Genomic DNA, 25,352 nt, shown 5'->3' on the forward strand with positions numbered 1-25,352 from the left:
TGAAAGTTGAAAGGCACATACAAGATTTGGACTTGAACTAAAGGGAATGTGCTGGCGTGTCAGTGATCAGAAAATGGCAAATGCATTTATGTTTACTGGCCATCAACCTGTTTTGTGCTGCCACTGTCAAAGAGCGTGGAACTTCAGGGCGATAAAGAACGGCTATCACAACAACACTGGAAAGATCGCTGAAATTCCACACCTAGCATGCCCAAGTCTATATTGCTGGGCCTTGGGAAGAAAGCAACAGTGCTCCAATCCCGGAACTGACAGGCTGGAACAACTGCACTGCTGGCTTTGAAAGTGCATCATTGTCAGTAAACCTCTGACCTGCAAGGACCTGCTCTGTAAATGATGCCTTTGCCCTGAAGATAGTGAAGTTTAATTTGGATAATCATCTACATTAGATCCTCCTTTGCAGTTTATTTGTGGGAGCGCCCGTATGCAGGGCAGATGAGGGATGTCTGCGATTGTGGGGTTCAGGTGAGAGGGGGTGGGGATCAGTTGATGGGGGGACTGGCGAAGGTGGGGATCAGGTGAGAGGGGTTCCGTGCGATGATGTGGATCAGGGCAGATGAGGGGTTTCTGCAATGGTGGGGATCAGTTGAGCGGGGGGCTGGCAAGGATGTGGGTCAGGTGAGGTGAGAGGGGTGCGGGCGAGGGTCGGGAACAGGTGAGACGGGTACTGCTGATGGTTGGGAATCTAACGATTTCTAGAAATGGAGGCACAGATGCAAAGCAAGTCTGTCCCTCAATTTCTAAAAATCTTTTTGGCACCCTTCTTGCATTACATCTGTGAAATGAGGAGGCAGGCAGAGGGCAAATGAGACTGTTTGATATGATAGGTTATTTATAACCAGCTTAATACCCAGAGGTTTCTAAGCGCGGACCGAGGGATCAAACCTTTGTTGCGCGGACCGAGGGATCGAACCTGTGTTGCTCCATGTCTTCTTGCTTCCAAGGCGAGCACGTTGCCCCTGAGCTATCCTCTCGAGACTCTGAAGATCTGAAGTACATTTAATGATACAGAACCAGAACTATTGAGCAAGTCTAACATCATCATCAGAATAACTCAACACTCTTGTAGTTATACAAAAGCTAATATATTTAAAGGGACGGAATTACTCAGAATGTAGCAGCACTATTCAATAACCCAAAGTGCTTAAGCATAGTTAATGTGAAAATGCTACATTTCTCACCATTGGGACAGTACTGCCACTTCTCACAGAAGCTGCTACACCTTTTATGGGGCAGCACTGATCCAGCCTACTGGACAGCTTCACTTTTAATGGCACTTCTCAGTAGGGCTGCTATACTTCAATAGGAAATGACCAACAATACCCCGCAGGGAATTGTATACTCTTGATGCCACCGAAGCAGCACTTCCACCCACCACAGCTGCTTTATTTTTAACAGCACAGTGCGTGTACATCTCAGCCATTCTGGTTTACATTTATACAGACCAAATTGTTATTTCTCAGCAGGACTGCAACACTATACCATTGTGTTCTGTATGTTGGGTGCGTCTTCACCACCAATGTGGGTTCATGACACTCTCCCATTCAATTGGCAACAGGCATGTCCCGAGCTGCCTGCTGTCCATAAGCTGCCGCTTAGGATGTTGGAAGCCATGATGGGGAAAGGGATAGAAGGCTCGAGCCTTTAGGATAGCAGAATCAGCAAAGTCTTAAAACCTGCTCACTCATTCAGCAGTGAGGGGCCATGGGGCAAATTGAGCCTTATCCCACATACAGGGGGTTGTTACCCCTTTAGAATGAGCTCTTTCAGACACAAGTTATCACCCCTGTTTGACTCCTATCTGGCTCATCTTCCACTTGTGTGGTTTGTTTCATTTAAGTTCCCCTGTCTTTCACTGCTTGCAATAGACTTTTGATTTTATTTGGGGCAGGCCCGGCTGGATAACAATGAAAGACCAAGCAACAGCTTAAAACACCACCAGCAGGAGCCCCTCCAGACTGCCCCAACAAGTAGCAGATTATTTCTGTGTGTGTGTCCCCTTTATTGCGTGACCGAGGGGGTTAGCTTGTGTTCAGGTGGGAAACTATCCACTGGTCTTTACTGCAGGGCAGCGAATAATACAGTGATTGTCACCAAATAATACACGTCCCGATATTCTCGCTTTCCCCCTCTACTGTCTCTGTGGAGTCACCACACTGCACCATTACAGCATCCATTTTGTCCCTGCTCCACGAGACAAATCTGGGACTGGACCTGTGTGTGTTGTCAGGATAGAGAAAATATGAACTCAGGCTTTGTGGGACGAGGGAGTGTTTTATAATCAACTATTTTATTACATTTTGTCTTTGATAGATCATGTGAAGTAATGATGAGCCATCTAAGCAGCAACTTCCTTTAAGCCAGTCACCAGCTGCCCCACAGCTACAGTTCTGTCTTCACAATGCCAGCACCGTATCCTTGATTTGTAGTCACCCAAGCAATGATGAGACACACCCAGTCAGTGTCATCTGTGAAAACCAGCCCGGCACCATCGGCATCACAGTCAGTATTCTGTGACCTCAAAACAGCACTTGCCATACGTGCAACCTCTTCTCTGCCAAACACCTGCAGCTCCACTACCAGAGGTCTGTGACCTCAAAACAGCACCTGCCATACTTGCAGCCTCTTCTCTGCCAAACACCTGCAGCTCCACTACCAGAGTTCTGTGACCTCAAAACAGCACCTGCCATACTTGCAGCCTCTTCTCTGCCAAACACCTGCAGCTCCACTACCAGAGTTCTGTGTCTTCTTGATCTCTTGCCATTGAACACTCACAGACCTCTCCTCTGGTTTCCAGTCACCTAAGCAACAACCTGCCTTCGAGTCAGAATCTTCACCTTTCATGCCATTGAAACAGCAGCACCGGCATGTCTGTCAAGCCACTGTTCGGCTCAATCTGGTAAGAAACTACATTTGAAGTCTTATGATCAGAGTGGAGGAAGAGCAACTGTTGGGCATTATCCCAAAATCTATACAATCGTACTAATTGTTGGAATGTGTACCATTATCGAGAGGTGCGGGGTGTGGAGGAGAATGAACATGTAGGAACAGAAACCTAGGCGTATAAAGAGTGTTGGTGAGCGTGGGAGTAATGCAAAATGCAGCCAGGATTTTTTCCCCCATAAAATATGGGGACAGGACTGATGAGGCTTTTGGTACTGACGTTTGTATCACTCAGTAATGCACTGTATGCCTTGAACACATTTTGAAGTAATCTTTTGGCAGCCAAAATAACACAAGAAGAAGAATCATTAAAATCTAAAGGATGCCATACATGTTTTCTGGTGAAATATTCTCCCTCTCCCCTTTTATCATGGCTTTCCCCTATCCCCATGCCAGCCTATCCGTCCCTGTCCCCCCAGAATGTAGTCCGGTTGAAATAACTGGGCAGATCCACATAAAGAGGGGATTGGGGTTCATACACTTCACGTGGCAACATGGACCTTGACACTGCTACATATGATGATCCATTCTTGTATGAAACACTTCCTGTGATGTCATGTGTGATGTCATGTGGAGGGGCGTGGTCACATGAAATCACTTCCGGTGGGGTGTGGTCTAATGACATCACTTCCTGTGGGGGTGTGGTCAAATGACATCACTTCCCGTGATGTCACTCTTGGGGGTGTGGCACTGTGATGTCACTTCCGCTAGCCCTGGCATTTTGGCGAAATGACGTCTCTGAGCAAATCTGAACTACAACTTTACAAGTTCCAGAGTAACATATGCCACAATCATACACCTAGGATTGTACAGGTACTCATTAGTGACCAAACTTTGGCGTAACACATATTCGTTATGATAATTTTCTTTAAAGGCAAATCAAGTTTGAAACTAGAGCCTATGCACAGCATTACCCTGAAATAAAAACAGACTGTGAAGAATCAGAATTATAAAACACTCAAGAAGTGCATGAATAATAGATGGTTGGTTAGAGCTGCCGTAAGGAATACAACATAATATTCCATTGTCTCACAAGTAAACAACTCCGATGCAGGAATAGTCAGATTGAATTAGATCACTTGGATACCAAGTACAACTGTCACCGAAAAATATATTCTAAAAGTATAACTGATGGCTGTTAGGGAGAATTCTCCTTCTATGGCTAATTTCCCTTACCTAGAGAATCCCCGAGCAGCTTTTCTGGATTTGAAGGGTTTGTTTCTTTTTCCTGCTTAAAGTGAGACTCTTTTTCCCAATCTTAGGCACTTTGTGCTATGTGTGTTCTAGGCTATTTTTGTGTGTAATGTCTATGGGATTTTCTCACTCCGTATTAACCATCTTTACTTACATGTGTTACAAAACACCCTCAGTGCAGGGACATAGGGGTGTCGTAGCGACCCCAAACATAGACTCCATACCCTGGGACTGACTACTGTACCATACAGTCCCTCTCTAAAAAGTTTCTGGCTGCTGTCAGTGGTTACTACCGTAAATATTCGACCACAAATATTTCCCTATGGGATTTCCCATTGTTCGAGGCTACCACTTTTTTCTGACAGCCTCTAACATACCGCCGGTGTATTTTAATATTAACGTTACTCCGGTAGGTTTTTATTGCCAGAACTTTAATATAACTTCTTTCTCGTGTCTTTCTCTAAACTCCTAACCCAGGTCGGGGATCCTTTGTTTGTCCTTTTGGCAGGCTTCTGCCAAGAAGCCCTCCTTTTGCCATCACTGAGTCTGGGGTGGGTCCATTGTGTGGAGGGGGAGTAGGACCCCTGGACAGGGTTAACTCAGCAACCCATGGCGCACTCTACCCTGATAGGCTGGAGGGTCTCCCGCCAAGATGACCACTCCACTGTGTGAGTGACAGCTTGGCTGTATGAATGGGGATCTTTTTGCATAAAAGCAGGCTCCTGAGGACTGGAAGAGCAAGACGTCTCCACTGGAACTAAGAAGCCGAAGAGGAGAGAACCCAAAGACATCTGCAATGACTGAACCACCGGTGAAGCCCTGCTGCAGCGTCTCACCACTTTTATCCACACGACCAGAGAAGATCTTCCTCTGCAAGAGCCTTCTTCCCTTGAGCTGGTGGGACCAACCAGCTTGCCAATCGCCTTTCCTTACCCAGTACTCAGAGGCCAGATAGCCAGGCACCAGTTCACCCAGACCGTGATTTAAGCAGCATACCTTTTATTCATCGGGCAGCACCGCAGCTGGTTTCATCCCTGGGTAGTGCAGTAACTCGAACCTTCCTCCACGACAAGAGCCTCTCTTCCTCTGCTGGATCACCTGAACTACAGGAACTACAGGAACTACCAGGAGCCTTGCAGGAGCCACTTCTCCATTTAAAGGTACATTCGTTTTCTTTGTGGTAGCACTGAAGGTGTTTTTAATCCTTTACCTACCTGTTGGGTTGGCCACCCCTCTCTCTTAACATTGTCTTTTCAGCTTCTGCAACCACCTTTTCAAAATTGTTAACCAAAGACTTGACTGCAGCTTAGAGAACATTTTGCTCCTGGGCCTTTGCCCTGTACCAACTGACTTTGGCACAGGCCTACTGACTCTGGTTACATTTGTTAGATCTGCCTTCTTTAGATCGATTTTCATCTAGAATTGTGTGGTGCACCTAATACCTACAACTACTCATTCCTTCCCATTGTTAAACCTTGTGTAATGCCATTTTGCTCAGTTTTCAGTTAAGTAGCCTATACTGATGCACTGTCTTGCTTGAACTGGTCCACAAACCTATGGGAAGTGTTGCTAGGGTGTGTAGGAAACTATTTCTAAATAACTTGTGCTTTCCCACCCTTGTAAGGAATTGTTAGAGTAGTGTGTAGTTTTCACTGTGCCATTGTGCTCAGTTTTCACTCTGGTTCACTTGGTCTACAATTTAACTTGGGAGTGTGTATATGTTTCCTTTGACTTAATTTAACTTGCTTGATGACTGTGATACATGTGTTTTATTAGAAGTGTATAAAATAAATATATAACTACTTTCTAATACCAAGCTTTGGTCATTGATTCCCTGTGGCATAGTACTGTAGGGCTATTGAGTAAACCCTGAATACTGCTCATCTCCCTGTTGAGATAAGTATGACTGCTCAGCCACAGCTACCAACTAAATCGTTGTGGTACAGACTGATACCAAAGGGGATTTATTGCTCTCACCTGTAGCCTTAATCTTGTGTAGTGCTCCCTAAGGGAACTGCCCACGATTCTGTCTAACAATGGCAACCTAGACTGTATCACTATCAGGCAAAGTAGAATACATATATATATATAGTAGATTACTGCACTCTAAAAGTTGTACACAATAAAGTAGTATATAGGCTTCAGAAACTAGACCTTGTGTACAGAAGTACATGATTAGTTTGAAGGAAAACAATAACGCATGGTTATTATGTCTCTTCCTCCAAAACATATTGTTGAAAAATAAAAAGATTGCAGTATTCATCAGATGTTTGACTCAGTCAACTAAGGGAATTAAGACATATGACAAAGTTTGACAAAGTTTAAATCAGTTTGACATAAGGCAAAGTTTGCCTAAAGTTAGTATGCACATCCTAAACAGTACTTCCAGAGAGTTGTTCTGTATTTTCCGTCAAACTGATTTACTACCGGTTTCCCTGATGACACAACTGAGACCTCATGAGGGACGCCTTGATCTTTCAGGATTAGGGTGCCTCAGAGATAATCTGTCCCCTTTGTGAGTTCCCTTGCGTAGGTAACTGTGTGCTCACATGACTGTTGGCAGTTTACCTCCATAACAGGTAATGAGATTCCTTCCATAGCATGCCAAGAGGGACTCCTTTGTTGAAAGTATAGTGTGAGTTGCACAGCCAAACTATGTTTCATTTGTGTGAAAGAAAATAATACTCAGACATATTGATCGGTGCCTTGGCCTGGCCTGCCCTGGAAAGCATGAGCACTGAAAGCCAAGAGAAGTTCAGCATGGATACAGTAGTGATGTCTGCTAGCAATCCACACCCCTGTCTTTTCCAATAGAATAGCCTGGCAATGTTGGCGTATGGTCAACATCATTATGAAGCTTCATTTCATTCTCTTTATATTGCTCTTTGGAATGCACAATCTGTTACAAGACTTCCTTTATCTCTGACTTACTTCTCTCCCATTGTCCCTCTCTTGACTCATTACATTTACAGAAACCTGGATTTATCCCTCAGACTCTGCAACCCTGGCTCCCCACATGACCCTGCTGACACATTCACCCATTTTCCCCACCCAACTGGTAGGTGTTGAGATCTAGGAATGTTTGTGTCTTCCAACTTCCTATCTCTCTTACTCTCCTCTTTCCCGCTATTTCTCTCTCTTCGTATATGCTCCATAATCACTGCTGCCTATGACATTTATATTATATCTATCAGTCGCCCACCTGATTCCTCTGTTCAATTTACTGAAAAACTCTCCTAACTAATTGACCCTTCACATCCTCACATCTTTGTCACTGGTGACTTTAACCTCCCCTCTCTCTCCACTTCTCAATCCAATGGCTTTAGCTCTTGTTGTCTTAACCACTCACTCTCTTCTATTAGCTCTCTGCCCACTCATTCAAATGGTAACTCCCTTGACTTTATTTTCATTGTGTCCCAACTCTCTGCCTTTAATATCTCCAGTACTACTTCCTCCCTGCTCTTTCCATTTACCACTTCCATCATCAAGTGCAATTTTCCCTCCTCCAAATTCCTTATCAAACGATCTGACCTACTCATCCCTCCTTCTTCCAATGTACAACTCACTGTTCAATCCACTGATAACCCCTTTAATAAATGTCTTTTCTTCTTTCACTTCCCTCTTACTACATTCACTCATAAACCCTCTCTTACATGTCCTTGGATTACAACTACAATACACACCCTATAAAGAACAATGAGGAAAAACCTTCACACCTGGAAAAGATCTAGACACTCCTCAGATATCTAACTCTACCTGACTGCCCTTCAAACCTACTCCTTTGCTCTTAGCCAAACATGACTTCTATCTCTATCTGATTTCATCTCAATCCTATCAATGTAGGCACCACCAATAACATTTCAACTCAAGTTTCTCAATTGCAAAGCGTCAACATATTCTTTCAGCTAACGACCATCCTCCTAACTTTGCTTTATAAATGTCCAAAATTCAAAACACAAATTACCTCCTACCTGATCACTTTTCTCTGCCACCTCGACCATCATCTCCTGCAACAATGTTTTACTTTGCCCCCACTAACCCTGACGAGATTCCTGACCTTCTCCCCAGGGCTAACCGTTCATGTATCCACAGCAGCCCTCTATCCCTACACATAGTGAAGATCATAGCTCATAGCTCCCAGCGGTGATCCATATCCTACTTCCCTCTTCAACGCTTCTCTTAACTTTGTCACAAGTCAGCTATCCTTAATAAACATGGCTTAGATCCTAACTGTCCGGCCACCTATGTCCTGTCACACTTTTACCACACTATTTCAAAATCCTAGAGCATGTCGTTTTCAACCAGCTCACTGAGTTCTTTGACACCCAAAACCTCTGGTTTCCTTTTCAATCTAGCTTCCAACCCCTACACTCCACTGAGTCATATCTACACAATGTCAGCAATTATATCACTTATGCTTGTCATGTTTACAGTTCATCTATTGTTATTCTTCTAAATCTGCCTTCTATTACTTCAAACATTCTGACCTTCTCACACCACTGTCTCGCCTAGGCATCCGCAACAAGCTCTTAATTGGTTTTCTTCACGCCTTGCCCCGAAAACATTAAGGTGTCGTGGGACAGCCCTACCTCCCCATTCACCTCCCTTACTGTTGGTTTGCCCCAAAGGGTCCACTTCCCTTCTCTCTCTATAACTCTGCTCTTGGCCCCCTAGTCTTCTCCTCTGCCTTCTCCCATCACTTCGCTGCTATGAAAGCCAGATCTTTTCCTTTCCCTCCTCATTTGAAGAGCTATGGTAATAAATGTCTAACTGTCTCTCTGTCATCAAAAACTGGATGGCATCTCAATCATTCATGCTCAACTCCACTAAAATGGAGTTCTCTACTTCCCATCCAAAAAGGCTATATCTGCTTCTCCCCCTCATCAATTTCTCTGTCCTGGCTGCCTCATCTACCCTGCTTCTGCTTGCAACCTTGGTGCCATCTTCAATCCATCCCACAACTTCTCGTTCTTCATCTCCCAATCTGACACTGTGGCCAGACAATCTCTTCAACATCAGAAAAAATAAGATGTCTTCTTCCCTTCAAAGCTGGGCCGGTAATCTCCGCTTTAGTAATCTCTTGATCTGCCTACTATGCCAGCCTACTCTTTAACCTTCCCTGCTACACCTGCACCTTCATCAGTTAAGCTGGTTATCTATGAGACAGAGGGCAATGTATAAACTCATATTCTTCTTCAAAACTTTACAAGGACTTTCCCCACCCTTCCTATCAGCCCTTATCACTCCTTAGTCTCTCCCTCGCTCCCTATGATCATCCTCGATTCACCTCCTGACCACCTCTCATGCCTCTTGCCCCCCCCCCTCTGGTTTCTGCTCTCTTCCTCTCCTCACTCCCTTACTCTTGAATACTCTTGCTCTCCTTCGCTGCATAATTCCCACTCTATGTGTATTTAAATCTAACTGCCTAGCTCACCTCCTTTCTGTAGATCTGCTTGCATAGCATTCTATGCCAACACATCTCACTGTTCTCTACCCCTGCCTTTCTATGAGATCCCCACAGAACTTATCATTCACCTATTCATCCTAAAACGTAGCACTTCCTCCGCTATCCTGTTTCTATGTCATAGACTAATGTTGTTGTCCCTGGTTCACGTTTCTACCTCCCCTGCATCATCTCTTCTTCTATATCGACATCCTCTCACCTATTGTTAAGGACACTGGTTCTCCACTCTCTAAATCAGGGTTACACAGTTTTCAAAGCATTTTGTGCCAAAAAGGCATCGTTTTCTCTGTAACTTTCATCAAATAAATAAATAAAATAAATAAATAAAATGATCAATAGCAGTGATTTAGTGGTTGCTGAAAGTTTGAACGGATGCACCATTCTGATCTGAAGTCCTGAGATGGCAGAACCATTTAAATGATGTTCAATATTCCTATATAGGGAAGGAGTCCTATATCCTTCCCTGACTAACCTTGGGATGACTCCTAGAATATGAGAGGAATTCCTTCCTAACTGTGGCCCATCTCAAGATCAGTCTCTTCCAGTATTGGTGTCTGTAAGATTACAATAAAGAACAAAGCGTGACCATGCCTTAGAGTTAGTTTACACTCACTGGGTGGCAATGGCTAGGTTGAAAGACATGAAGGCCATTTTGCTTCCAGAGAAGCCTTGCTGATAATCCCTGTGAAAACCTTCTATGAAAAATAGGAAACATCGTACATCCTGAATGTTGGCAATGATTCAGGTTGGAGGCCCTTTGTAAAAAAACCCAATAACTGATCCTCACTGTACTTGTGCGCTCTATAAAAAACGTATACATACATAAATACATAAATGAACAGCAGTGTGTTGACAATGACAGTGGGGAACCACAGGCCTGTGCAGATCTGTGGAAAACAGACCACACTTGTCTGTGCATGTCTGGGATATATGTATTAGGACATTGTAAACAATATCAAGGCATGCTTGATGTGCTTAGCCTGGTACCTTAAATGTAAGGTGTCTTGCTACAGCAATCCAGGGCAACCATTTCAGGGTGTCTGATATATGAGATCACCAATTCATAGAAAAAAAGAGGTTGCACACCCACACTCTGAATCTGCTAAAGTTATCATGTTCATGTGCTGAGAGACCCAACATAGACTACATTGAAATCATCTGTGCAGACATGTCTATTGCCTTATTATGTTGATTATGATGATGAGTATTATTATTATCATTATTATTATTATTATTATTATTATTATTATTATTATTATTATTATTATTATTATTATTATTATTATTATTATCACTAATAATAATAATAATAATAATAATAATAATACTTATTATTATTATTATTGTATTTACTGAGCCTGAACTTAGCTTCAGGAAGCAACATATCCCTTTACAATCACAGGAAGAAGAACATCATGGTGGAAGCATAGAATAAGGGAGCAGGGAACTAACGGGAGGGCAAGTGTGGGCAAATGGCAGCAGGGGATCTAAAAGCAACCCGGGGAGCAGATCACCAAGTCCAAGGTAGGGTGCAGAGGGCAGGGTGTGTAGACCTAGGTGTCATCTCACTTGGACAAGAGCTTACCAAGTCTTCATAAATATTTTTAAAAAAACAAAGCGTTCTAAAATCCCCACCTGGCCATGTGCTCAAGTATACCCAGAGCTCTGCAGCTCAATTGTTGGCCTTTTTGTTCTGGCAAAATAAGACAGTATTAGTCAACTATGTTCTAGTCCCAGATAATGTTGACTTGTGTAGTACACAGATACTAAATGCTGCATGACTGAAAAAAACGTTTAGCATCTGATCACAGTAAAATACTGCTCATAAAACATTACACACATATATCCAGACACCGTTGTGTTTGATAATTCAGTCAGTAAAACCGCCAAAACCCGTGTTGTCCTAACCTTGTTGATTGTCAGTAAGAAATAGAATATATTCATCCACTTACACTCAGCTGCAGGTCATCAGTCCATTGGCCAACCAGGTGGTATCCTGGCATGGTGCTGTTGGTGATTTGGTACTGGAATATATTGTAACGCCCAGGAGCATCGCCATTTTTATTAAATATTACTGGAGTGCCAGCACTGCCTGAGAAAGGAAGGGAAAACAATAAAGACAATTTTTAGCTCACTTGCGGGTTAGGGCAAACATGACAAAGGATTCAAACAAAAAACATGTATTTAATCAACTGCATGTCTTTATCCTGGGCACATGACTAACTACAACAAATATTTTTCAACACTGGCTGCTGCTTTTATTTTTAAATTGACATTGAGGGCCGGATTCATGGGAGGTTTTCATAGGGGATTATGCCATTATAAAACACTTCCATGAATCAGGCCCTTAATCACATGATCTACCATTTGCGATGGTATCTGCCACATCAAGTAAAATGTCAAAAGCAGTCCATGGTTGGTGCGAGTGATGTCTGGATTCTTAACCATGACTAATGCATTCCTGTGGATATTAGGCTTTGCATTGCAATGGCAGTAGCCTTTCAACTTTCAATGTGTTCTGGAAAATACTAAAGTTTATTTTAACATATTAACTATCATCAGGAACAAACTAACAAACCAGTGGTTTGTTGTTGAAACATGTTCATCATTTATTTGGTAATTTGTTCATTAACAGTTTCACTAAAAGTTGGCAAAAGCTGTGATGTTACACAGCTGTTGATCTACACAAAACATCAGATACTGAACATGTGTCAATGTTCTGTTATAAGCAGAGTCCTCAATACACATATCACATGTCTACCTTGATAATTCCAACATGAATCGCCAGTAGAGACTATTCATTTGAAGATATCACTTACTGTTTAGGGCTCTTCCAAGTCAGAGGCACTCCAATAAGAGTATTGAGGGGGTTGGAATAGTTTGTAATCCATTTTAGAATGGTAATGTAGGAAGAAAAAGCACACTAGAATCAGGCACAAAGATAAAGGACATGATAAAGGATTAGCCAGATCCAGAATATCAAATTGAGGTATAGCAACCAGAAACAGGACAAAGGGCCTCAAAATATGTTATGTGATGATACACTTGCTCTTGTCAAGTCTCTCTTAGGGGGAGCTCTCCATGAGACCAGAGAGGTGAGGCCGCTACCTGACTGTCCCTCTGGGCCTGGCACAATGCAGGAGGATCTCATGGGGAGGGATTCTACCCTGAGGAGAAGGACAAACACCTGGGTAGAATTAGGCACAACGTCGCTAACCTGCCCAGAACCTTTAGCAACTTTTAACCAATCTCCATTTGCTAGCACTGCCATTTGCTATGGTGGCGTTATACCATTTACTGACTCCAGAGATGAAGAAGAGTACTTGGGAGGTAGGTACTGACACAAAGAGGATGTACGGATACAGGAAGAACACTTCCGTAAACTCAGAGGAGCATTTTAGCCTTCTAGGAAGATGCACACATGTAAAGGCTTCAAAAACAGAAAAGGGACTTGACATGATGTTGAGCAGTCACAGGAGCAACAGCATTCATGGACACTGTTCGGCATGTGAGATACAAAGGGCTGGAGACCGGGACACCATCTCTACAAGTCTGACACAAGACTCTGCAAGAAGCTGGCGAGGAAATAGCATTGTCTCAAGGAGCCAGGAGGAGGTGGACTATGCTGTCTGTAACAGGTGATCATACTGCAAAGAGCCAAAGGCTATGGAGCCGCCGCAGTGATCCAGAAGCTGACCGAAGTCGTCAAAGACCAACACAAGGCAAGTGTAGTTCTTAGGAGAAAATAGAGCCCAACGTGAAGATCCCAGAAGGTATGGGAGAGAGCAGAATCATGAAGAGTTTATATACATGAAATAAATGACTTTTCTAGCATTTGCCATCCTCTCTCCATTTTCTAAAAATTCCAAATGACTATCCCACACAGGGCTCACAGCTGCCCGCATCTTGTACTCAACGCTATAACCTCGAGACTCTCCTTTTCTTAAAATAATGGGTTACTTGTGTCTATCAAGTTTGGTAACTTAATAGGCCACCTGACATACGTACAACTATTCCTCAGATTGGGTGAAAGAGGCATGAAGAAAAAACTGCTTTGTGACAGGAAGCAGGAAAACGGAAATGCTCCCCGATTTAATTTCCTGGGAGTCAATGTCGCTCAGACCTAAAGCTCTTGAGTTCTGGATCAACTTAGGTTGGCAAAAGGAAGCCAATATTGTGCTCTCTTAAACATATTCCTTTGTAAATCTTACTTGCTGTCCCCCTAAAATGCACAGTTCTACACAATGCAACTGGGTGTTTTTATTGTGTTTTGTTTTAAAAATCAAGTATGTCGTTGATTAATCTCTGACACATCCACAGCAGGAATGCTGGATATTGCTCCATCGTTAAAGGAATCGTCGATGGCTTGCCACAAGGCTCTAGTTTAAACTACATCATTTTGCTATACATTGTATGTTTTGCTTAATGTAACAAGTCAGTTTGTCGAGTCCTGTACAGTTCGAAAGGGGTGCTATTTAATACAGCAGTTATGTCTATCAATGTTTCACGCAATGCTAGTTAAAGAAGTATTGTGAAACATGTGAATGACAATTCTCGTTAACATTTCCAGAGCTGTTTAGGCTGCAGCGCTTGCCACGAATGATGTACTGAGTTATGTAATATCATTTTAGAAGGCACAAAATGAAACATGCAAAGGCAACTCTCATTGTAGCTAGTGCTACATACCATAACATTGACATGTCATGTCTCGAGCCACCGCAGCCCAGCAGTTATCAATTGCAGTGGCCAACAGACACCAACAAAACCATAAGTGTGGCATGGGTGGGGTGTAGCGTAATTTACTCTACTCCAGAAAGCCCTCACCACTCTACCTTACCTCTCCATAACATAGACTGCCACAGAATTACAACTTGCATACTTAAAGAGATTTGGGACCACCAGCCTAATTCATTGCATTACGCACTAACATACTAGCCAAATGTTAACTAATGCCACACCTATAAAGAACGGTCAAGATTAGCCTGCGTCGCACTTAGATAGAAATGTGAATGTTAGCATGTGCCACACCTAGATGGAATCCTTAACCCTAGCTTGCCTCACATCTAGACAGGATTATGAGTGTTAGCATGTGCCACACTTAGGAGTTCTTAACTTTAGCCTGTGTCGCCTCTGGACAGGATTGGGAATGTTAGAACACTTAAATGAAACTGTGAATGATGACAAGTGCAACACCTGAATGGTATCATGATCACTAGCTGGGTTTCATATCGAGACAGAATTTTGAAAATTGGCAAGCGTCACACCTAGACATAGTTGCAAGTACAGCAATGCCAACTAATCAATCCACTAACAATCTCATTGCTCTGCATACACCTCTCAAACTCTTACCAAACACAACCACAAGCCTAAAACGCATCAATCCGCACAAACTTCACTACACTGCAACAACAAAACAAACCGCACATAGACTTGCACAACAGTACCCAACGACCACCGACCGTAAAACACCCAAGCCCAGCCAACGGACCCACCGGGCTGAGGCTGCCAACAGCACATCACTGCTATCTTGCACTCTTCCAACTCATTCCCACTAACCAACCCCCCTTTCCCTTTTTCAGAGCTGCCAGAGCACCAGGGGACCACTCCGGTGGTGATAGTGCACAGTACAAATATCCTTTAACATTAACATTAACATAACACACTAAACAACCCTTCAAACCCTATACGGATAGAAAATATGGCGACTTAAAGCATATAACGCAGTTACAAACCACATAATAAAACAGGTTAAGTATGTGCAAAGAGGCAAACAATGAGAAAAATGAGGGCCAGGGTGGTGAATACTTAAGTGAACTTGGAGGAGGAATTCTGCATAGATAGCAGATCTGATGAAATGAGAACAATAAAACAACTGTCAAATGATACATTGAAACTATGATTTAAACCGAGACTGTAGAAGTCCATACTCTACAAAGTGAATAAAGGTTGGAAAAGAAAGTGTAGAGGGAAACATTGTGAAAACTGAGCATTGCCATTTGATTATTTTTGCCTTGAAACTTTCGCCATTGAATATTTGTGATTATCCACGGCCTGTGATGGAGGGAAGCACTAAACACACACTGTGATTGAGGAAAACATTTCATGCTCGGAACGACCATAAACGGTGTTGGAACTTCTAGGCAGGATGCCAACTTGGAATACCGCTAGAGGTGTATACCATGGACCATTATGCTTGCAAGGAAGTGGGTGGTAAAATGGGTGCTATTTCTGAAATACCGCCAGTTTTAGCTTTACCTCCAAGGTTGTAAGGAAGCCCTTTTTTTGGTATTCACTGTTCAGAGAAGTGGTGTAACTCTGCTTTGTCACACAACACACTCTCAGAATACAACTTGCATATCAATGTGGCAGCGTGTACGAAGATAATTCTATTGTTGCTGGAGAACACGCTGCCCAAGTCAATTAAGATAGCTTTCAGCGTAAGAAGCACAATGTTGTGGCCTTGGTGTTATATCTGAATATAAACAACACAATATTGGAATGTAATTTTTGCTATACCAAATGGGTTAGCCAGTCAGATAGCACAGCGAGCTGAGCACTCATTCTGACATCTGAGCGCAACTTGATGATGGAGGTTCAAATCCAGGCAGTGCCAGCTCAGCCTGTCATCCTTCGGAGGTTGATATATTGAGTACGATACAGTGGGATAATAATATGTGGGGTGAATATGTGCATATAAATATCACTTGTCCAAGTAACGTTCTCTGATACCATACTCGCGGTGGTATTAAAATGAAGAGTCTATGAACAGTTGTGTAATGGTTGATAAAAATGCTATGTAAGTTCATTGTGTTGCTTAGAAAAAAACAATCATAGAAAGAGTGGCAGTGTATGTTAGTATTGATCATAGTGAGCTGCCTGTGTTTGAGATTAATGCAGGTGTGGCAGTTCTATTTGTGTACATTAGCGGTCTGTGATCTGATGACCTTCTCTGCTCTGTGGTGCATTTAAAGGCCCCAAACAGAAGTCTGTTTCACATGAATGGCAAGATATTAAACACTGAAACAAAAATGGCCTGGCATTTGTTTTTGCTTTTCAAGTAAAGTTAAAGAACCATGTGGAAAGGGGCCTACCTGTTATTGCAAATAGACAAACAGCATTGCAATAATAATTTAGCATTTATATAGCGTTACAAACCCTCAGGCATCTGAGCGCTGTTTATTATTACCTATGGTGCGTGGTGCTCATTTAAACGACCTTGGAAGGATGAAAGGCTGAGTTTGGGCCTGCTGGGATTCTTACTTGCATCATCAGGCTCTGCACAGTTGTCAAAGCGAGTGCTCTACTCGCTGTGCTATCGGACTGGCAATAGCACTTTTTAAATTGTAATTTAAAAAAGAAGGAGGAATAAAAGATCCCGGTCACATGATAAACAGCATTTTTAAACATTGGAAAAAAAAAAAAACGGCCTGCAACTTTGTGTGCAAATAAAAACAGTTTAAAAAAACTGAAAAGTGAAAAAATATCACTGTTCACAGAATAATTTCAGGAAAACAAAACATGATGTGCGGGTTGACCAAAAGCAATGTATATTATGTTTCACCTACCAAAACTCCAGTGACATTTAAAGAGCCACTTTGTCTTCATGGAAAATGTTAGCCCAAGCCAGACCCTTTTGCTGTCTGTGTGCAAAACTTCACAAGGACATCACCCACTTCCAGCCAGGATGTCACACCTCCCATCTAATGACCAACCACAATAAAAATGTCCTTCTAAAGGCATCGAAATTCAGTATTCTCCAGACCTGCTGGCTCTGAAAGCATGTACGTCAGGAAAAGTCACCCTTGGCTGAAGCACAACTAGTATGTGTGAAAATGGGGGCACCCACTTCAAAGAGCAAGCTTCCAACAAAAAAGGAGACGGGTAAATGTACAAGCTGACCCAGTGAAAACAAATGGCAGGAAAAAGGAGCAGGACTGTTTGTCCCACATGAAGATTCACAATTTATTTAAAAGGGCTATTATCATTTAGGCCTTTTTTCTCAGGCATCATAAGGCGTATTGATTTCATTTTTGTACCATTTTTAATGAAATTTCCAGGTGATTTAAGGGATTTAGATTTCATCTACTTGTGACTCATGGAACTGTAATGGCTATCTAAGATGTGTTTCTGGCTGATCTGAACATGTTCCAAATGTGAGAGTTGGTGACAAGTGGAACATTAAATTAGCTTAATAATTTACATATTCATAACAGTTGTGCTTGTTATAGAAATGGCAGAAAGGTGCCACATGGCCGTGCTACATGATACGGATTTGGCGGTCAGCTTATCTAATTCCCAATGATTAGCAGAAGCCAAAAATATGTTTAGTATGGCAATTGCTAGCAAAATTATTAAGGTGTGATACATAACTTGTGTTTGCCAAAAAGTGGAAAAGAGAACAAAGGGCGATGGAAAATGGGACTTGCCATATGTTGCTCCAGACCCCTAAGCGAATTCTGAATTTGAGGATGGGTTTGGGAGAAGAGAGAAGGGATACTGTCCAATCCTAGTGGCAGGGCTTATTACAGGGTACTTTCCTAAGATTGTAAAATTGGTGGTGTCATTGCTGCTATGTAAGTGGGACTGCTCTAAGACAAGGGACGCAGACAAAGCAGAAGGAGAGGAACAGGCAGACAAGTGACATACCATCAGGAAAGCTGCTGAAACTTACCATCCACAGCTGTGAGGAGACACCAGATGAGATTGATGAGAATGCCTCTGGATGGAGCTGTCTATTTCTAGGAAGGTCTCAAAGCTGACTGGGTCCTTTGGTGGGGAGCGGGAGGCCATCTTTGGGAGTGGAGTGAAAAGACCCCTGACTGATCTTTTGAGAGTGTCCTGAGATGCAGCTAGCTTTCCTGAACCTTAAACAGAGGCTTGATATGCTAGTAGAACTGAGCCCATGGAAACCAAAAGTTGTGGGAGTCTGCTTGCCTTGAATACCTTCCCTTTATAGTGGGTGGGGGGGGGGGCAATACTGTGTGGATCCTTAGCCTACTTAACCAAAAATATTAATTTTAATAATTGCCCATTTGGCAGAACACTACAGGGTGAATTTTGTTAAAATTTGAAATTAACAAAGTTCTCTTCCCATTGTGCGCATGACCACTGTAGCCTATACTTTAATTGGGTAATCTTTGTTTTCCAGTTGACCCTGACTTCTTTAAGGAAGAGGTGTGTCTTTGTTCTTAAATCAGTCCAACCTTTTTATTCAGCTTCCCCATCACAGGCCTTTCAGTAAGGGGGTCTGAAATCCAGAATTCCTTAAAGCATTCCAATTTTTCTCTATGACTTCCCAACATTGACCAAAGCAAGGGGGGTCTGAAAAACAAAGTGATAAATCACCATGTGTTTATTTTAAACCAAAAGTGTGGGTGAAATTATAATTGACATATGTATTTTCACCAATCTTGAAATCCTACTGCTACCCGTTTAAGCCTGCAGGAAAATAAAAATTGCACAACATTACATAAGAACCTTTGTTACTGATCAGTGCAATTATTGCAGAAAGTTAAACATTTTGATTGTGTTCTTATTAACTCACTTTTTTGATGTATTTATGCTGAGAGAAGTTGATTGTGTTGTGCCACGGATAAAGTGTTTTTTTTAACATTTGTGTGCTCATTTCTATTACTTTTAATTTAAATAAATACCAATATATTTCCCGTACACCTGCCTGGTTCTTGGCTCATTGTTAGCTCAGAAGAGAGGGATTGAGGGGGCATGATATGTGTCTAAGATAGAGCTAAAAGAAAAGGAATCTGTTAAACAGTTTGTTGTAAAACTACGTGAGTTGTTGAGGGTGGCTTCTCAATAAACCGTTACACTGCATAAAGTTGGTGACTACCTTTGTTTGGAATATTTTTTTTATATTTTCTTTAACTAAGTTACAGTTTTCCAAAACAGCCTGTTTCATTAACCCAAATGTTGATGTGGGGCTATATCAGTAGGTGGTATTAAAGGAGAGGTATTGCACTAGCGTCAAAACAAAATATAGTTCTACTGCCCACTCTCTTAACTCAAATACAAACAGAATGACCACAGATTATGTTAATTGAAGAGACCTACAAACTCCCTGTAGAGAATTTAAGAACGTTGCACTTCATTAGGAAAATTGCTTGCCATTACTGCCACTCGGTCAAACCAATGGGATTATAAATTATGGCACAGTGGTATTATTCTACATTTGTGGACTTCATACGACTGTTTTGCAGATTCATAGTTAATGATGATTCTGTTTTCTAAATCCTTGAGTTTGGGTGGTAAGGTGGGTAATTTTTGCTGATTTTGCCTACCACAAAAAATCACAGCACATTGGTGCAGTAATGGTAAAGTGGTGTTAATTGAATTGCCAACACCATCCCATTATTGTTAACCACACAGCCATACTTGATTGTAAACTGTCTAGACTTTTACCCAATTTTTCTTACCCAACTCCAATTAAAAATGTCACCAACCACCACTGCAATATTCAATTCAACTGCCTCCTCATAAAAACTCACCTTGACTCCAGTTTTCAACCTCCTCCCTCTCCACTCTACACCCAAACTCATTCATGGCTTTTCCTTTCAGTCTGAGCTCCTACTCCAGATGGGACGTAAAGAACCCATATGTCTAAGTGAGACACCATGTTTAAATATCTATGGGATGCTCTCCCCTTTGGGGGGGGCTTCTTAGTTCCTCTGTCTGTGCTTTGAGACTATTCCAAGCCTTTCACAGGCTGAACCACCATTTTGGATTTCTTTTCCCTCTCCTGCATTCTCCATGGTTTTCCAATGATGTAGAAAGAATATGGAACATGTTTCTGGTCCCTGCCGGTGTTTTACTACAAGGGAAGCAGAGTGAAAGCATGCTTTATTGTGCTGCCATGTCCATGCAGGAGCTCTCTGTGCTTGTTCTGCAGGGAAACAAACACAGCATCAGTGTCTGCAGCAGTGTGTACCACAATTATAACAGGAGAACGTGGTGTGCCTCTCAAGTCTGCGTGGAATCACCAAGCAAGTTCCAAAGCAAAATGGCACAGGCCTCTGATGTCTGAGTGCACTCACAGAGGAAGTTTCTGATGGAAAATGTAAGGTGACTTTGATATCTGAGGGGACTCACCAAGCGACTGTGGGAACACACTGTCCTGTGCCTCTAATGCGTGAGCTATTTTTTGATTCCTAGAACCCAAAGGTGCATTTCCTTTGATGTATGTGCTCACTCACAGTATTCAATTATCTTCAATGTGTCATTTCTTGTTTAATCTCTCCTAATCTAGGGACACATAAAGTACTTCTCTTTATGGGGAATTCCTTCTAATACCAGTTCATATTATGTCAGATTATCAGGGTTGAAAGCTCTCATATTTAAGGCAACAACATCCTTAACTGGCCTCCTGCTACTGTCTAATTACCTGAGATGGGATCCTCAAATAGCACCCGTGGGTCTATCATCCACAATTTAGGGAGGTGTGAGGCCGTTGGGGCTTAGCGACTCCCTAAATGTCAGATCATTGCTGGGGATTTTGCTATAAGACACATTGTTGGGTCAGCAGTCAGTCTCTGATAACTTTGAATAACGGGTTCTTCATGTATGTCCTACACTGCAGCGGATTCGTCCCTAAGAAACTGGCTGACAGCCCCATGCAATGAAAGACGATCTCAATTTTAAAACATAGTACTGGGCCTCATCACGAGTTTGATGGTAACCCTTAAATGCGGCGGAAACACTATTGCTGCTGCATTTAAGGGTCTGTCAAATCATGGGCTTGGCGGATTTACCCCCAGCTCTGAGCTGGGGGCAAATCCGCCATGGTTTTGCTGATTTTCGGTGCTATTACTGCCGATGGTAATACCGCCAATGGTAATAGCGCCAAACATTCCCTATTGGGCCCAATGGGGAATGGGAAATTCCTAAATCGGCCCAATGGGGAATGGGGACTTACCGTTCAGCCAAACCCGTGATCCGGTGCTAAGGTAGGGCTAATAGCCGCGGCGGTAATATCGCTGGGGTTAGTGCCCAACTCGTGATGAGGCTTAACCAGTTATGGTGTGTGTGATGTACAAGCTTCAGCCAAAAAGCCATCAATACCTAAAGCATTGACCCCACTTAAGATGCACACATTGCGTCTACAGGAAAATATGTACTTTTGGGTGTGTCGTCTACCGTTGGTGGGCTTTGTTCATATGTTGGTGGAGTGCAGAGAAGTGGCACAACTCTGGAGGTAAATAGAAACAATTCATCTGCCATTCATCTTCATTTCCCTTTCTGCACCCCTCTCCCTTACCTTTTGTTTTTCTCCGGCTCTACCAGAAATGTCATCAGGCCTAGTACGGTAGTCGCCTGTCTTGTTCCATTTCCTTCCCACTCTCCCCCTCCCTTTGTTATCTATGTCTTAGCTCTTGCACTATCTGAAATGTTGTCAAGCCGAGTATGGTAGTCGTTTGTTTTGTTCCTCCCCTCCCTTTCTGCACCCCTTCCCCTCACCTTTTGTTTTTCTCTGGCTCTACCAGAAATGTTGTCAGGCTTAGCACGGTAGTTGCCTGTCTGTGTCCATTTCCTTCCCACTCTCCCCCTCCCGTTCTTATCTATGTCTTAGCTCTTGCACTATCAGAAATGTCATCAGGCCGAGTACGGTAGTTAATTTCACATCCTTACTGTTCACTGCCTGTACGAATGTCATTGTATTTTCCTTGTTCCCTCCCTTGCCTTGAAGCGCTTTGAAACAAATTGTGTATAGACATATCATATCATATCATAGCATATCGTATCATATCATTGGGTTGCCCAGTTTACCACTGCAGCAAGAACATTAAATTCAACACTGTACTTAACCTGTGGATTCAGCAAAAGATGAACAGGCAATGAATGACAATCAGTTCCATTGTGTGAAAGAACCTGATGCTTCACAACCCGACATGCTGAGCTACTCTCGCTAAATGCTGGACCACAGATAAGCCAAACTGGGCACGGATTGAAATGATGAATGCCCACGTGTGGGAATTTGAAGCTGACGATGCACACAGATCAAGAATTTCTTTCATATAGGCCTGTGTGATGGGGATGGGTGCGAGTGGTGCTTGGGATTAGTGTCTGTTTGATGCTCGCAGTTACATAGGTTGTTTGCTAATGACAGGCTGTATTGAAATAATGCATGTTGCTTATTGCATGCCAATCCTTTGCCTTGTAGACGCAAACATCAAATATTCAAATAAAGAATGGATATTCAAGAACATAATTTAACAATAAAATACTCTAGTTGCAGACTGATTAATCGTGGTATCCAAACACGCTTGTGCCAAAGTATTTCTCTGAATCCCGATTTCCTGAATCTTGACTGTATTAGAGTGAGCTGGGTTTGGCAAAATTGTAATAGATTCAAATGGAAGATTCTGATTAAACTCATGACAATTTAAGACTGATTAAATGTTGGAAGCATTCAGTTGAATAGGCCAAACCTCTTTCTTGGCAGCACATGTTCAAATCAAAGAAAGTATAAAGTTAATGGCATAGGTCAGATTTTTCCTGTCATGGATTCTCAAAGAAGGAAAGGTGTCTAGATGACAAATGATTTGCAGTTGGCTGTTTCCTTAATATATATGCAAATCAAAAGAGGTGATAGCCAGAAGGTTTGGAATTAATCCTAACCTCTGGCATTGCTCTGGGCAACCCTCCAGACCATCGTTTTTCAGCCTGCTAAGCCAGATGGGAAAAAAACATATGCAGATCAGGCTTGGTCCCACCCCAAAAGGGGCAGTCCAGCCTGAACTGCTAGGTCACATCCCTTCTGCACGAGACAACAAGCATCCACGGACATGTTTCAGCCTCATTGGGCATCACCGGTGAGGAGTAGCTTGGGGCTCGGGACCGGCGTCTGGACACACCAATCCCACTCAGGGTGACTTATACAAAACTAAAGAGGTGATGGCTGGAAGGTTTGGAATTAATCCTAACTTTGGAATTAGTCCTTAATATATAAGCAAAAAATATTTGTTTGCAGCAGACACATTATTGTAATCTTTTAAAAATAACCCATAATGAACGTTGTGAATTAGTCACCTCTTTTTTGGGTGCAAGTTATGAACCAAGGTTTTCTGAAAACGTATCCTACTGTTGATATATTGTGTACTACTTCCAATGTACATGGTTCATAATATTGCAGGCTTACCCAACTAAATGTTACCAAAGAACAATGTAGTCTACTTCATTAATGCTTGACATGTGATTCACTCAATCGAAGTCCTAGTGGCTGTCTGAGACATTGACCTGCAGCTATACATTCTCCTTATTATGCTGTTAATCCCCCATTACAAGGACTGGAATGCATGGGTGTGGGGGCGGCCCGGCAACCTAAGTAATCGTCCCAAGCAAAATGAGGGCTGATAACGAGGGCTCAGCCCGTTATCCCCCGTTCCAGCACTTGGAACGGGGGGTTACGTTTATTAGTAACCCGAGTTGCCAAAGCAATAACCTGGGGTGCATAAAAAAATAAAGGTTTTCTTCATTCAACGGGACTCTGCGGCTGTCCTGTTGAACAAAGAAAAACCCTTTGCCAAGATGGCCACCATGGAAAGGGAAGGTGGAGCGTACAGAGCCCATCTTCCCTTTCCATGGTGGCCTTCGGGAGCTGTGAGGAAGGAGCAGCAGCGTAGCTTGCCACCACAGAAATAAAATCACTTGGGTGTAGTAGGGGAGAGAGGGTTGGGGGAAGATGTCAGCAGGGGTAGTTAGTCGTCAAGGGGCATGGAACGCAGGCTATCATCACCCATTCACCCATTCACACCTGTGTGATAGCCATCTGATTGGCTGACTCCACCTGCCAGGGTGCTAATATAAAATAAATAGCATCAGTAGCTCTCATGGAAGCAAACTCAGCAGGATGAAACTTCATGTGCTCCGTATGCATGATTGATACTGATTCCCCAGTCTCATAGGTTTTTTAGAGGTTCATGTCTGTTATGAATTCCATATATTATAATAACATGAACCTCGAAAATAACCAAAGTGTTAACCTTTGAATGAGGAAAATTAGACCAAGACAAGCCGACATGTGACAGACTCTTGAGTTTATTAGGTCCAAACTAATGGCAAAGCGATTGAGAATGTCACTGCCTAAGAAAAAGGCGGCAGTGACGTCTCGCACGACCCAACAATTATGGACTATGCTCTTGTTGCCAATGGAGATTTTGAGCATACACCTGCTTGGCAGGAGATGTTTGGAATTAGGTGCTTCCAGGTCCATTTCCCATTCGTCTATCAGTTTGAATGTGGGAATGGCTGGATCTTTTGGGAGTTGGCGGAACATGGCTTCACTGATGAAGCTCTTACCGTTGTTCACACACACTTGAGCGAGAACAGAGTCCTTCCCATCATTTAATTGGACAGGGATGAACAACTGCTCTCCAATTTGCTGAATACCAGCCAGGCTCTGAGCTGATTTCACATCTTTCTGGACTATAGGAGTGGGAGTTTCTGATTGTGGATTAGTAAAGAAATTCAGGGTGTTTCCTTCCAGTGTGGAATACCACCTTAAACTGGAAGGAAGGTTGATTTTCAGAAATAGAGAGGATGCCCATCACCAGTCTGTTGTCCTACTGCTATTACTGTCATGTCTGGAGTTTGGTTGTTCTGGAAGTGAAATTCTACTTGGTCAGATTTTTGTTCAACCATGTGGCAGGTGCCGTTTAAACTAACATGGTTGACACTCTGTTTTAATTTTATTGGTCGGCTAGTCTGGGTCCAGAGGACCTTG

The 25,352-nt window shown here is 42.7% G+C and overlaps 1 protein-coding gene across 1 annotated transcript in view; it reads right to left on the reverse strand.

The window, feature by feature from the left end:
• The window catches only part of GRM7 (glutamate metabotropic receptor 7), a 2,427,639-nt gene that overhangs the window by 1,077,347 nt on the left and 1,324,940 nt on the right, over positions 1-25,352 (reverse strand). Inside the window, exon 7 of the mRNA XM_069643494.1 lies at positions 11,572-11,711. Within this exon, the coding sequence (XP_069499595.1) occupies positions 11,572-11,711 (140 nt within the window). The remainder of the gene's footprint in view (positions 1-11,571; positions 11,712-25,352) is intronic.

Source organism: Ambystoma mexicanum, chromosome 2p (assembly GCF_040938575.1).
Source record: "Ambystoma mexicanum isolate Mex_15411 chromosome 2p, UKY_AmexF1_1, whole genome shotgun sequence".
NCBI classification, from domain to species: Eukaryota; Metazoa; Chordata; class Amphibia; order Caudata; family Ambystomatidae; genus Ambystoma; species Ambystoma mexicanum.